Below are 15,785 nucleotides of genomic sequence, written 5' to 3'. Positions count from 1 at the left end.
TAAACACTTGGCCAAGGAATAGCTCATATGTGCCAGCTGCTATCAGCTGCTATCTGTCTTAACAAGCTCAGTACCAAATCTGGCAACCTGGGTTTGAATGACATTTGCAAATAAGTTCATTTTGTCCCCATTCAGGTTCAGCAATTTCATCACATGCTTGTTTTAAATAAGTATATGAGTTCTTAAAAAATACTATATATTCTTGCCTTGTGCCCAGAGATCCTTGGGTAGTCTCCAGAAGCACTGTGGCCTTGATCAGGATACTGAAGTGGTTACTGAAGATAAAAGAAAAAATACCATGAAGATGAAGTAAATGTTGATGATGGAAAGGTCTTTTTTTGTCTTTGCAGGTTCATCTGTATTTCTTACTTGAAAGACAAACAGGATTATTAAAATTATTCTAATGTTAGGAGGGAACTGCTTCAACTCCAACAACATGCAGAATATGCAGGTCCCATCTCATCTTGCCCTGGCCTTGTCTCCAGGATTGCGGCGCAAGCAGCTGATGTGGAAGAATGCGGTCAAGCACATCATTAGCCAGCATGAGCTAAAGAACCAGTACGGTGCCGAGCCAGCTCGCAAGATTAATGTCACCGACGTCTACATTGAGGAAATAAACCGTCAGATACGCAGCAAGATGTCACGTGGTTGCACCAAACGCCGTTCCTCTGTTGTCCGTGTCCATCCGTCCTTCTTTAGAGAGCAGAACTCTTCCAACAGCACGCAGACAGGTGTAACTGCTGAGTTTGCCAGTGACGCTGATTTTTTTGTGCGCTGGGGCCACACAGTTCATGGAGTCTATGTCCCGACTCTGAGACACACCTTCAAATCTCGCGACTTGGAGAAGCTTTACCAGAGGCATTCCTCACACACCAGACGTACCTCGCTGGTGGTCACAAACATTATAGATGCTGCAGCAAAGCTGCACCTACTGGTTCTGTATCTGGCTCTTGCCCCAGATGGAATAAACCAACTACATGCCTGGATTACTAGCTTTTTCATGGTATTTGCGGTACTGCTTTGTGTTCTTGTGTTCACCTGCAAGCGTTCCCATTTCCCAGAGTGGCTGCATTATGCCGGCATGGCTAGCTGGCTGTCACAGACTTCCCAGGTGCTGGTTAGGCTTGGGTACGGGCTAGAGAATGACCCATCCTGGTATGTACTGTTCACCCTGTTTGCCACGTACACACTTCTGCCATTACCGCTGCTGTGGGCAATGGGGGCTGGCTCACTAACGTCAACACTCCACCTAATTGTGGAGACCGTACAGCACTTTGATGAAGTTGGACTTGCGAGAAAGGTGATGGTTAGTTACTTTGAGCAGAGAGAGGGAGATTCACTCAGGCATAGTTCCCTTCCATAGACACTTTTCTACAGTTTCTATCTTTGGTGTAGGGATGCATCGATACCAGTATTTGTTGAAACTGACACAGACACCAATATGAGTAACCTTTTTAGTAATAATTACTCAGGGACATTGATGAACAGTCTCTTTAGCTTACTTTCTAATTGCTACCACCACCATGCTTCCCTGTAGGTGTGGTGTATTCATGGATATTTGTGGGTGTGCACCCTGGTTTAAATAGTGATGGTCATCTGCATGCGCTTATGCTATGGTGGCAAGTTGAACTAGCTAGCTATATTATTTAGCTTGGATCCTTGTTGTCAAGAACAACATATAGAGTAAGAGGTGCTATATTCACTCACCCTGCCCATCTGTAGGCAATTGTTTCTTGCCTTGTGAGAATTTGATGCTTGTAATGAACACTGCGTGTTTTATGGTTTTATATCTAAGATGTTTTATCGGGTTACCGGGTTGTATTGGAGGAAGATGCTGTAGTTCACTTAATAGTTTCACTGAGCTTTTTTTGGGTGCTGTCATTAATCTTGCTATATGTCATTAGGTACACTGGTATTGATGCATCCCTGCTATAGCTTTTATGGGACCATCTTTTGGGTCTCTGTACCTAATCTCCATGCTCTTTTCCCACCCCAGATTCTTGCAAAGGCCTTGCTATATATGAGTATGAACACAGCTGGGCTATTCATCCATTATCTGATAGACCGGGCTCAGAGACAAGCCTTCCTCGAGACTAGGCGCTGCATTGAAGGCCACATGAAGCTGGAGATGGAAAACAAAAGACAGGCAAGGAGACAGATTTAGTATCGGGGGAGTCATAAATCAGAGTAGGAAAGATTAAAATTTATGTCTTCAAACAGGAGCGTTTGGTGTTGTCTATACTGCCTCGCTTTGTTGCCTTGGAAATGATTGCTGATATGACCTCTGTGGATGATGAACTCATGCCTCAGCAGTTTCATAAGGTCTACATCCATCAGTACACTGACGTCAGGTATGGAACTCCTGTTATGATGGCTAAAAGATTAAAGTAAATCTCAGTTAATCCCAGTTTGGATGAAGCTCACAGGAAATGTATATTATTGAAAGATATGGGCACTTGAAAACATGACTTGTGTGTTGCAAAGAATAAACAGTAATACATTTCAGAATAGTTGATGTTACTATACATATTGATGATATCTGAATTCAGAAGGTGTTGATTAATTTTTTCTCACAGCTGCTCTGACAATAGTTCTGGCTTCAAGAAAACTTAGAAATGTATAATTTCTGTATTGACAGCTTTCACATGGACCCCAAAAACAACATAACAGATTGACACTAGGGTGACTCTACGTTTTCTGATACAAGAAATGATGCATTCAATGAAAGATCAATTTATGTCAAGAAAGATCTATTTATGAGTTGAATACACATTGATTTTCACAAATCTGGAAAAACTTGATTTTTGGAAAAAAGTTTTCTTGAGAGATATGAATTTATTTTTAACACCTGTAGAGAGAAATGATGAGAAAGTAATATGCAACAATGAAGTTAACACTGGCTTTATAAACTGAATAAAAACATAAAAAGCAAAATACTCTGGATGCACATTGTTTGGTTTTAATTTTTTAAATGTAAAGTTAAATAAATCCTGCTATATTTGTCTGTAGTTAGTTAAGAGAATCTCCATCTTGCTCCAACCAAAGGACCTTGAACTCAATCGATGCCGTGATTAAGAATTTCTGACTCGTAAATACGTTACCAACTTCCCAGCAGGTTCGAGGGTATCTCCAGACTAAATTTTTGGCACTGCTATCAAGCCAAATTGAGAGAAAACCTTGCTAGCGCTTCCTTTTTGGTAATAGCTGCATATTTACATTTAAACCCACAATCCTCTTTTAAAATGTCTTACTTGTCTTTGTATATGTTCACTACTTCCTGGTGGAATATGTTTCTCTCCTCCTTCCAGCATCCTCTTTGCTGATATCAAGGGATTTACCTCGTTGTCCATGACAATGTCTGCACAGGAGTTGGTGCGCACCCTGAATGAACTCTTTTGCCGTTTTGATCGTCTGGCTGAGGTGAGACAACTTGGTTAAATACAGAACTTTTGGATGTTACCATTGTATTTTATCTCATCTCGATTCCCAAAGTGTCTAAAGAAGCATCCAAGAGGTCAAAGGAACCTCTCAACCCATTACTACCACCACCATGCCATGCATCACTGTAGGCATGATGCTGTCATGATTCTCTTGGACATAAATATGTTTGTGTGTTTGTTTGTGTGTACATACTGTAGGAACACCACTGCATGAGGATAAAGATCCTTGGTGACTGTTACTACTGTGTGTCTGGAGTCCCAGAACCACAGAGAGCTCATGCTCAGTGCTGTGTAGAAATGGGTCTGGCTATGATCATCACCATACGGTACACAACTCTTGACTCCCCAGACTTCACTGAGGTTTCTTTGTTACTCTCTCATAACTCATAACATGTTCTTGCTTGTATTTTTCTATTGGCCCTTAGAAATGTGCGAAAGCAGCTCAATCATGACATGGACATGCGTATCGGGATCCATTCTGGCTCTGTTCTGTGTGGGGTTCTGGGCCTGCAGAAATGGCAGTTTGATGTGTGGTCCTGGGATGTTGGCATAGCCAACATGCTAGAAGCAGGTGGTATCCCTGGGTGAGCAAAAAAGGAATAAATGATAATAAATAAATGAAATGCATTAGCCATCACCCACAAAGACAGTCAATTTAGCTAGACAGGTTTTCTGATTCTGGATTTCTCCTGCCTGCTGTTAGCCGTATCCACATCTCACGCGCCACGCTGGACTGCCTGGGTGGGAGCTACGAAACTGAGGATGGTTGTGGTTATGAACGCAGCGAGTTTCTGCGCAAACACAACATTGACACTTTCCTCATCTGCCCCAGGGAGGAGGAAAACTCTGTAGAGGCGGAGCCTTCCAAAATACGCATGACCATTCGCACCTCAAACACAGACAATATATTTGGCAGCATTAACAATATGAGCAGTGTAAGATACTCTTGGGTATAACAAATCACACTTGATATCACATGCCACTTAGGTTAGGTACTGATGGTTCTAACTCTAACCTTTTCAGATCTTGGCATCATTCACAAATGGCTCTCTGGTGCAGCTGCCCAAATCGAGAAACAAATATTCCAGTGACAAAGAGATTAATAAACGGATAGAGCATGCCATTGAACTGCGCAGCAGCGAGCGTATGCACCAGGAGCACATCAGTCCATCCACGCTGGTGTTCAAGGACGCATACATTGAGAAGAAGGTATGAAAAAAGCAGCCAAGGTCTGGGGTTTGTCTGAGCCTCCTTTAGGCCTCCAGCCTTCCTTTGCCCTGGATCACAATGATTAACAAATTTTCTAACATTGGAAATAAACTAAAGGAAGTATGAAGTATTCATTTGTAGGGATGAGCTTGTGTGCACATCCCTCACCCTCCATGCACACCTTTTTTAATCGACATCAACTAAAAGGGGAAAACAGGAGAATGAAAGAAGTGAATAACAGTAAAAAAAAAAAAGACAGTAAAATACACCAATAATAATCATACTTCATATAACACATAAAGACTTTCATTTCAGCTTCCAAATCATACTTATTTCTTGCGTTCCAGTTCTCGCAGATGAGAGATGAAACTTTTAAGTCTAACCTGGTCTGTTCCTTCATCATTCTGCTCTTCCTCATGGGAGTCCAGGCCCTTATCCCTGCACCCAGGTAAACAGTATGCAGTCAGTTAGACCTAAGAGAACATATTACTTGTAATTTGCAGGTATGATCTCGTTGTTTACATTAAATTGAAGTTTCTGATTTCTGGTTCCAAAGTAAATGTCCTCTGATCTGACCCATTCAAGCATGTTATTTGACACTTCAACTTTTAGAGTATGAATTTTTACGATATCCCAGCGTTTAGGAAGTTGGCGTCAGATATTGCAACCCCTGACTTTCATACGTTTTTAAATATTTAATCCAGTGACTCTATGTTATCACACTTTTAGGAGTCCACACATCAATCATATGCTGCAGAAAATTCCAGTAAATCTGCCCTGTTGGTTTAATTAGATCATAGCACAGCATTGAGCATCTTAAAGCATTGTGTCAGAGCCAAAGGATTAGCACTTAAATGGTTTACCATCTGCTTTCACATCAGCTGCTACAATCACCTGTGAAATTCCACAGGGCTCCATTTTAAGACAAGTAGGACATTGGTTTGTTTTTCTTTCCTTTCATTTTGTTTAATTAAATTGAACTGAATAGAAGAATGGAAATCCCTGGAGGTAGAAACCCAGGGTAGTGTGTGAACTCTGGCTCTGACAACTTTTTCAACCTCAGCTATTTCCACTCTAGTCCCCAATTGGACTCAACTAGTGATATGGACTAATTATAGGTGTTTATTTTTTAATTCTGATCACAAGCAATTATTATTGTTTCAATGTGTTATTTGTTTAAATGAGGTACATGTAAGTCACTCTGGATAAAAGCTTCTGCTAAATGCTGCAAGAATACACACCTCTAATCTTGACTAGATGCCCTATGAATCATTTTGGTTGCCTGAATATTCCATCTAGTATTCACATTTGTGTTTTTATCTGTTTATTAACATTCTCTGTTCATTCTGGATACGGTGTTTGAATACTCCCTTGCATTGTTTTAGAAATGAGTCAGCATTTTTTCCTGCAGGCCATATTCCATCGCTGTTCAGTTCTGTGTGGTTCTGCTTGGATATCTTCTGTTGCTAGTGATGGCTCTGGCTGAGGAGTTCAAATATTTCCCCAATGCACTTCAACGATTTTGTTGCTGGATTCATGAGAACAACTTTATGCGTTCTCTGCTCACCATCACTGCCATAGCCTTGAATTTCGGCATGGCTTCTGCTAACATGGTAAGATTCAAAACCACAATTCAGAAGCCTCATAAGTGTCAAAAGGGTTTGAAGTAGTTAACAATAAACAATTGTCAGCAATACAAAGGACTAGCCTTGTGTTTATAGCATTGTGGTATTACTTGTGGTATTTCTTCTTATTAGGGTGAATAATATCCCTATGACATCTGAATCAGTTTGAATCTCAATGAGAGTCAAGACATTCTAATAAGCTTTACCCTGAGTCTTTCCAGTTCAGAGGAACACTCTAGTTCCCTTTCTCCTCAGATGACTTCTGTAATGCTGTAAGGGACTGAGTCAAGAGATTAGCATTCAAAGTGTTACACTTTGAGGCAGGACGTTTTTAGAGGCAGGACGTTTTTAGTTAACATGATTCATTCTTTCTTCTACTGTAATATGTGGTGTTCCACAGGGGTACATTTTAGGACCTCTTGATCTGTATGTTAACTCACATTATTTTCAAGCATTACACAATCCCTACAGAACTGTGTGATATTTGGAGGAGCTTGAAATTTTTAAAAATGACCGTAGATTTTCCACAGATTTGGGCCAAGACGTGTCGTGTGACATCATCACAATAGACATTTAACCAAAGCCCTTTTCAATACATGTGCATGAAAAATGAGTACAGCGCTTATAGAAAGTCATTACACATGTGTCTCACTGGTAGAACTTTAAAAGAAGAATCGTGCTAGTGGTGTTACACAAAAATAAAACACAAAAATACTCCTCAAAATTATATCACAAATCTGGAAGAAGCCACAGAAATTTCATTTTATGGTAGCAACAGCAATCATAAAAAAAACCTCCTTGAGGGACTGGACAATATGCAGTTATACATTTCTTAATGTTGGGCTGCTTAGTATTTTGCTGTGATGCTAGCAAGTCACTATTTTCTGTCAGTTCATGTTAACAGATTATAGAAGTTGATGTTCACCATAATAAACTTTTTGTGTGTTTTTTAATTTGTTTTGATGTGAATCTAATATACAAATCCTTGTGTATATTGTGATTAGAGAAATGATAACATATAAGAGAGTTCATTAAAATCAACCTGTGATTCATCTTCTGGCTTCCTGGGTTTTCTAAAAAGATTAGAAAGCTGTGAAAGATCACATAACATAACATAATATCTACTCGAGTACAGAACGGCGGACCTGAACTTTTTTCTCATTGACGTGAAATTGTGAGACGGGCCATTATTTAAAGCGGTCACATGCTGGATTTATCCAATCATGACTGTTGATGTTTAATTATGCAACTATTAATCCAGGGTTTAGGAATGTACAGTGTGAAACCCCAGGATTCATGTTTAACCCTGGATAAGCTGTGTGAAACCTCTTACTACAAAACCCATGATTTTCCTAAGTTTACCATCACCCAGGGAACTATTTCAATTGTGAAAAGGCATATAATTAGACAGAATTACTGTCAATTCAGATTCAATGAATCAAACTGATCAAATGAATCTGATTAGTTTAACTGGAGTCGGTAACAGCATTGTGGTGTATGGTGTGTTGTGATTGTTTAGGTTTGGTGTAACTTCATGCATGAAGATGTGGAAAGCACTGCTGAGACCAACCAAAGACCTTTAACTGTCTGCACTTATCCTGAGGTGAGGCTTTTATTCCATATTACTAACAATATCACGATATTCACTATATAGTACTTGAAACATTTTCAAAAATATTACACGTCTCACTCTTTTTTTTTCCTTCGTGCAGTTTTTTGTACTGAGTGGCGTTGTTTCCATGGTTACCTGTGCAGTGTTTATAAGACTCAGCTCCCTTTTAAAGCTCACTGTCCTGTTACTGGTAGCGACTGCCTATACTTACTTTGTTGAAGTGGCCTTTCATACACTTTACGTCAATCAACAAGAACAGGAGCAACTCTCCAGGTAAATGTCTATGAGGGAAAAAATGAAAGACAACAGGACATGATATACTCCATTACTTCATCAGCTTAGTCTTATGTGTGTCATCTCCAGATCCCACTACCTGAGGAGAAAAGGCATCTCAATTCTGTTAATAGCGATGTTTGTGTTTGCCGTGTTCTACAACGGGCGACAGGTATGTGTGGTTTTGGCAAATATTAACTCAAATTTCCAATATAAAAAAATTTAAAGGAGCAGTATGTAACATTCATCACTAGAATTTTTAAACTAGGATAACTGAATCATAAAGAAGCTACCTTTAAAAAAAAAAAAAAAGCCTGCAATATTGCAATACAATGAGTCACACTAACTGTAGGCTTGATTATAATTTTATGGCCCTGAAATTAAAAAGAGCTGTTTAGCAGCACCTCTTTTCCTTAAAAGGCAACTTTTATGCACCCATACAGTATGTAGTTTCAAGAACATTTTAGTGTAGATGGAATATTTTCTCAAAACTCTAAAATAAAAAAGAATTACTGTTATAAATTTAAAGGTGCAATATGTGATTTTTAACAGTGCAATATGTGATTTTTATCCTTAGAATAAGCAAATAATAATAACAAGCTCACAAACATGATTTGCATCAAAATGCAACAAATTTTAATCTTGACAAATGCAAAATCTTTCTGGTCCAGAAATTTAAAGCTTCTCTCAGCTCCACCCCATAATGATGGTATTATCAATTTAAAGATGTACTATGTAATTTTTAATAGTGTTAAAGCTAAAATAACTAAGTAATTCTTCAAAGCTACTTTGAAGAAACTGTTGTATTACCTAAAATGTATTTTTGGATTGTTTACAATAATCTTGTAGAAAATTCAGCTCCACCACTTTTCCATAAAAGGCAACTCAGAAGACATATACTGAAATAATTAGGACACAATATGTGGTTTCAAATGATGGGTGGGATTAGGTAGAGGAATGAAGAAGATAAAAACTTGACAACAAGACCTTTATGTTGTCAGTGGGAGGCTACAGCCAGACTGGACTTCCTGTGGCGTCTGCAGGCCCAACAGGAAGTGGAGGACATGCGAGAGCTGAGAGAGCAGAATGAGTGTCTGCTGCACAACATCCTTCCTGCCCATGTTGCTCATCATTTTCTGGACAGGAACAAGAACGATGATGTGAGTAATGACACTGGCAGGAATCAGAGCAACCATTTTTATAGGGTTGGCAATAAAAAGCAGGAAATTGAAGGTTGAAGGGCCAAGCCAAGGACACTGGTTTACATTAACGCACTCGTTTCTATAGCAACAGCTAGTAAACAGATAACTGTATGGATAACACCTAAATGAACAACATGTAATTGTTGATACTTATAGCATTTGGCAGACGCCTTCATCCAGAGCAGCTTTAGTTTTTATCCCATTTTGATACAACTGAGCAATTGAGGGTTAAGGGCCTTGCCCAGGGCCCCAACAGTGGCAGCTTGGTGGACTTGGTATTCAAACTAATAACCTGATCAGTAGGCCAACACCTTAACATCCCATATGGCCAAGTTTTCAGACTTAGAAATGTTTTCCAGAGAGAGATGTAAAAAATTAGGCTGGTGATGGGGCAACTGTTTACAGAACAGGACTAATCTCTTGATTTACTTTGTTTGGTGGATGTGAACTATGAACTGATGAAAAATTACAATGTTGATGATTTTGTCAAGTAAATCAAGCTGTCAGTAACACAAGATGTCAGGCAATGGAGATGGAGTGGAGATTTTGTGTAAGTGAAAAACACAGGGAAACACACTCAAAAATGAGAGAAAACAGCATAAATATCGAAGAGAGTAACAGACAACAACAACAGCCACATGCACCCTGTTTAGCATAAGTGTTTACTGGGCCTTTAAATCAAATACATAAAAATATATGTTGTTCTTTCTGCTGCTCCCTGTTTGGGGTCGCCACAGTGGATCGTCTGGATGCCCTTCCTGATGAAGCCCTCCCATTTTATCTGGAACTTGGCACTTAGCTAGGACAGTTAGGGAATAAGATAGGAGAGTTAGCTAGCCTGAGTTAGCTCTCTGCCTGGTAATCGAACCTGGGCCAAGGCAATTAGAGCACAGGATCCTACCACTGGACCATCAGGAGGCTCTAATTAATTAATGAATTAATTTTGACAGCCATTACAAATATGATTTGATACAATCTGCATTAATGCCAATTTTATTGTTAATTTCAGAACAAAAGACTTTTCATTGCAACAAATATTTCTTTCATTTTTTTTAATTGAAATCTTTCAACGATCTGTTGATTTTGCATTAAAAATAGTTTCTTTCTTTGTTCATGCAAAGATGGAGTTTACTTTTCTCACAGTGGACATGTGAGATGAGAATAAATCCCCCAGTGGGCAGAAGACAAGTCTCAAATATGTTTACAACAGGTTTTTCAGGAAAGTATTGATAATGTGGGCGGTGCAGAGGTCTCAGAAACTCATGTAATAACTCGTGTAGTCATCTAGTGTAATATAAATCGTGTAATGTTACTCTTCATCTCTCTCTCTCTCTCTCTCTCTCTCTCTCTCTCTCTCTCTCTCTCTCTCTCTGTCTGTCTCTCTGTCTCTCTCTTCAGGAGTTGTACGCGCAGTCATATGACGAGGTAGGCGTGATGTTCGCCACCATTGCCGGCTTTAACGAGTACTACGAGCAGAAAGAGATTCGACATGAGGGTGTAGAGTGTCTCAGGCTCCTCAATGAGATCATTGCTGACTTTGATGAGGTGATGAAGAGTCTTATGTTATGGAGGCATGGAGTCAATTATCTGATGAACATGTGTCCATTGTCCACTAAATGAAGTTTTTAAAAAAAAACTCTCTTTTCTTCTTCTGTCTGTGGAACAGCTGTTAGAAGAGACATACTTTTTGGATATTGAGAAAATCAAAACCATCGGGAGCTGCTACATGGCAGCATCTGGCTTGTCACCTAATAAACAGGTTGGTCATGAACTGTTCAAATTCTAACTAGGTATTATGCCACAGAAACCGATTGGTCATTCTATAGCTGTAACATTCTATATGCTGTGTATGGTGTGTAAAGATTCATAACAACTAACAAGCTGGAAATGTAAGGGGACTTAAAATGGGACATAAATGTGTTATAAAAGTTAAAACCATGTGAACTCTCTGGCTCTCCAGACCAGAAGTAACAGCGACTGGCATCACCTGAGCGAACTGGTTCTTTTTGCTCTGGCAATGCAAGAGTCCCTGAGGGGGATCAACAGACATACATCCAACAACTTCCAGCTACGTGTCGGTAAAGTGACAAATCTTACTCAGATGATAACGTGACTAGCAGGACAAATATTTTAGCTAAGTGGTTAAGATGTTGAACTAGTTCTCAGATGGTTGTAAGTTCAAATCCCAGGACCACCAATCTGCCCTTGTGGGGTCCTTTAGCGAGACCCTTATCCCTCAGCTGCTCTTGGTAAGAGTGTCTGTGAGACGCATAGAGAGTTATTTAAAAGGAACGGTTCTAGATGGAACCTAAAATGGTGTTAGCAATTACTACAGAAGACCAAAATGTTTTTTTATATAGAATGGGGTTCCTTTTAGAAAACGTTATTAAAATTTGTATTACTATTATATACCAACTTAGATAATAAAATGCATCAAATTCAAACACAGTATAAACGTAGCAAGAATTAAACAAAAACAACATTGTGTTTAGAATAACTGTCCATTTCAGTTTGAATAATTTTGCAAATGATCTATTTGATCATTGCTAAATTATGTCATTCAGAACCAGGTCATTTTATCGTAAACATCTCACAGTGATATTTATATAGAGCTAAAACTCCAAACAGTAATGGCACTCATTTCACCTCACACATTCTTTCATTTCTAGAACCGTTTTAGTATAAAAGGGTCATTGCTCTCCAAGGGTTTTACTTAGAGCTTTTTTTTTGGAACAAGTTTCTATCGAACCAATTAAAGAACACCAGGGCTCTATATAGAAGCCTGATGTCATAGCTTGTTAGGAAACAGGAGTCAGAGATGATATATGGAGTCCCGGAAGTAAACAGAGTTAAGCCCCAAAATGCAGCTTGGCAATACTGAAGCTTGAACCCACAACCTTCTGACCAGTCACCCTTTAACACACAGGAATCGCACATGGACCTGTTGTTGCTGGGGTGATCGGCGCTGCTAAACCCCAGTACGATATCTGGGGGATGACGGTAAACCTGGCAAGCCGCATGGACAGTGCAGGCATCAGTGGGAGGATCCAAGTCCCTGAACCCACCAAGAAGATTCTCTCTGACTGGGGATTTGTTCTGGAGCTGCGTGGAGAGATCTTCATTAAGGGCGTTAGTGAGCGCCAGGGACGCTTACGCACCTACTTTATCAACAATAGCAGGGTGCATCGGACCGTAAATGTATCCAACAAAGGGACAAAGACAGCCAGACGTGACGTAGGGAGGAACACGCTAGCTTCTGTAGTGTTTAGTCTCCTCCGGGCCATCCAGAAAGAAAAGCAAAGCGGCACTGCTGGACGATTCTCACTGTCCACCCACAACATGCAGTGTTAGCATGAAATAAGATAACTGACCTGATCTGTGAAATGAGCTGAACATGTTACCTTCACCCTTCAAGAGAAATTTACATGCCACATCAAAGGTGACAAGACACCACTTATCATATAATTTATGCTGAATTTGTTAATAATTAGATGTAATGACAGGGTAAGATTTTCTAGTACCATTTTCTAGTAACATAAAGACCAATTTAATTCAAATGAAGTAAAGCAGTTATGTACACTGTACTTTTACTTCCAAGAGTAAAGTCATGGTCCTGAGCTATTACTTTCATTTCATTACTGTTTTTAATAATCAATTACTTTTTTCCATTTGGTTGAATCTTTGTTGCTTATTTATTGATCTTTGATTACTTTGGTGAATATGTCAGTTCTGTTTGATTAGTACAACAAAATTTAGCAGTTAATTAGGGATGAGCAGAACTTGACTAATTCAGGTGTAAGATTTAACCTCCTAAGGAGCAGAACATTTCTTAATTCAGTAACAAAACTTGCCTACATTAAGAGCAGACATTGTTTAATTCAGAAATGAGTTATTTTAATACAGAAATTAGTTATTTATGTGTTAGTTCTTGTGTAAAACATGACTATTTCAGGAGCAAAACTGAAATAGAACTGGCTTAGTCAGGAGCAGAACTTGGTTAGGTCAGGAGTGAAACCTGGATAGATCAAGATAAGAATTTGGATAATACAGAAGAAGAATTTGGAGCAAGATGTTTAAGAGCATGAAACTTGCTGATTCATATACAGAACTTGGCTAACACGGGAGCAGAATATGGCTAAGTCATTTAATTCATTTAGGAGCAGAACCTGGTTAGATTGAAGAAAACTTGAATAATTTTGGATTAGAAACTGTCTGAATATAGAAGCATTCAAATTAAAACGGAGATTAGAACATGGCTAATTCACAATAAGAATATAATTGATTCAGGAGAAGAGCTAATATAAGAGAATAACTTTGATAATACAAGAGCAGGATTTGGAAAATTTGGAAGAAATATTTTAAGGGCAACAATTTAATGATTGGTGTGCAGAATTTGGCAAAATCAAAAGAGCAGGGGTCTCATTTATAAAACTGTGCGTAGGATCCCTACTAAAAGTTTACGTACGCCCAAAAGCCAAAAAATAGCGTACGCCAAAAGAAATTCCGATTTATAAAACAATCGATGTAAGCAATGTTCCCGCAGATGTGCGTACGTGAACCAGCCTCATATCCTGCCCTGTACACGCCCATATTTACACGCCCATTACACGCTCCACAACTGCGCGGGCACGAGAGTGGACCTCGTTATAATGAGTTTCCTCTGCGCTCTGCGGGTTTAAAAATGGGGTGAGGAGACAGAGTCTCAGGGGGGTAGCCACTGTCGCCTGCAGGTTATAATTATATTAAAAACAACATTGTTACAATTATATTAAAAACAAAATTGTTACAGTTTCTACTTTTTAATATTGTTAAACATAAGCAAATTCATTTTCAGATGGTGCCCTTATAGCAACATGACTGTAGTCAATTGCGCCGATTACATTTGGGAAACCAGACATTGCTACAAATTGCATTTTAATTTCGGCCTGTTCTCGCACAGTGTAGGGGAACCTGATGTATCGACTACCCATATTAAGTATACCATTCAAAACGACAGATATTATGGCACTCAGGGACGGCTGTGATATACCAGACCTATAGGGTGAAATGATAGATTCCAATAGAATTATTTCATATACAAAAAGGTCTTAGACACAAAGTTGAGGATTACTTATAGTTTTTTTTTATATAAATAATTTACCTGTCTGCCAATTCGCGCTGGAAACAGCCGGTTGCCAAGAACCCCAGAGTGGTGAGGACTTGTATTTGGACTGGGATGGCATGGTTCCGGCGTGTTGCCCTCTCTAATACTGGACCCAATTCAGCACATAGATCTAAGAGCACAGCTCTAGGGAATCTAAATCGGCTTATTAGCCAGTCATCATCATGGTCCCTGAAAACTCGTTCTCTCCTTATTCCGCCATTGGCGTAATCCTCCAACAGTGCCAGCAGTGCCATCATGAAGCATTACATACCCGGGTCACCGGAGGATTTATATGTTTCTAGCAATTAGACTGATCGTTAACACCTTGACAAAATCACAGAATTAATTTGTGGGCGAAAATTTAAGACGAAAATGTTATAGCGAACACATGCTTCTTCATGACGGGTTTGTAATGAACATCGTAATAGTTAGGACCGATGATGAGTAGCGATTGTGCTTCATGACTGTATTTGCAGACTTTGACATTTTATGATATATGTACATTAAGGAAAATATTTCGTTTTTACACTGTGCTCTGCAGTTCTCTAATAAAAGGGTATTTCATGCTATTTTGTATCACATGTAGTCGCGCCATCTCCTGCTGCGCTCCCGTTGTGGACAATGTGACTGTAAGGCAGCGCTGATTATTATTATTTATTTTATTTTTAATACAATTTGAATTACGTTTGGATTTTACTAGATGTATATAGCCTAAAACAATCGGCACAAATAACACTGTTGGATTTAATCCTCATGATAATGTGGATATAACGTATGAAATGGAGTGAAAATTAAATGTCATTAATTCTTATAATCGTTCTTCTCACATGTATTTTCTACAATCTAACTTCAGTTCACGACCTCACCATCTGTGTCGCCAATTCCCTTTGTCTCCAGAATGTGCGTACGCACAGCTCAAAGTTTGCTTAAATGTGCGCACATTCTCCCGTCAAGTTTGTTTTTTATAGATCACAACCTTTGCGCGAAAACTGGCGTACGTACGTTTCCAGCCCCGTTTTGTGCGTACGCACGCTTTATAAATGAGACCCCAGAACTTGACTAATTCAGAAGCAATACTTGACTAATATAGGAGGATAACTTTGCTAATTCAGGAGAGGAGTTAATGTGTCAAACTCAGGATCAAAATGTGGCTAATTCAGGAGCAGAATTTGGTAAATTAGAATGAATTTGTGTTGAAATGCTGGTCTCTTTATGTTTTAATTGTGTTGAAATTGTGGAGTGATTGCAAATATTTCACACACAAACACACACTAATAAATG

At 39.1% G+C, this 15,785-nt stretch overlaps 1 protein-coding gene across 1 annotated transcript; it reads left to right on the top strand.

The window, feature by feature from the left end:
• The first annotated feature begins 445 nt into the window (after nucleotides 1-445).
• On the top strand, nucleotides 446-12,787 carry si:dkey-206f10.1 (adenylate cyclase type 8). The gene is made up of 18 exons (XM_060866147.1): nucleotides 446-1,300; nucleotides 1,997-2,146; nucleotides 2,221-2,351; nucleotides 3,309-3,420; nucleotides 3,639-3,766; nucleotides 3,866-4,024; nucleotides 4,144-4,375; nucleotides 4,464-4,649; nucleotides 4,997-5,097; nucleotides 6,061-6,262; nucleotides 7,794-7,877; nucleotides 7,987-8,159; nucleotides 8,250-8,331; nucleotides 9,161-9,319; nucleotides 10,760-10,906; nucleotides 11,028-11,120; nucleotides 11,322-11,439; nucleotides 12,288-12,787. Exons 1-18 carry the CDS (start codon nucleotides 446-448, stop codon nucleotides 12,710-12,712), a joined length of 3,537 nt encoding a protein of 1,178 aa, XP_060722130.1. The 3' UTR covers nucleotides 12,713-12,787.
• The last annotated feature ends 2,998 nt before the right edge of the window (nucleotides 12,788-15,785 follow it).

The sequence above is a fragment of the Tachysurus vachellii genome, chromosome 3 (assembly GCF_030014155.1).
Source record: "Tachysurus vachellii isolate PV-2020 chromosome 3, HZAU_Pvac_v1, whole genome shotgun sequence".
Taxonomy (NCBI): Eukaryota; Metazoa; Chordata; class Actinopteri; order Siluriformes; family Bagridae; genus Tachysurus; species Tachysurus vachellii.
Note: the sequence above shows the minus strand (reverse complement) of the source record. Positions and strands in the feature narration are given on the sequence as shown.

Coding starts and splice junctions, on each gene's coding strand:
- si:dkey-206f10.1 (XM_060866147.1), top strand. CDS start 446: ATGCAGGTCCCATCTCATCTTGCCCTGGCCTTGTCTCCAGGATTGCGG. Junction 2,352..3,308: donor CATCAGTACACTGACGTCAG/GTATGGAACTCC, acceptor TCCTCCTTCCAG/CATCCTCTTTGCTGATATCA. Junction 6,263..7,793: donor GCATGGCTTCTGCTAACATG/GTAAGATTCAAA, acceptor GTGATTGTTTAG/GTTTGGTGTAACTTCATGCA.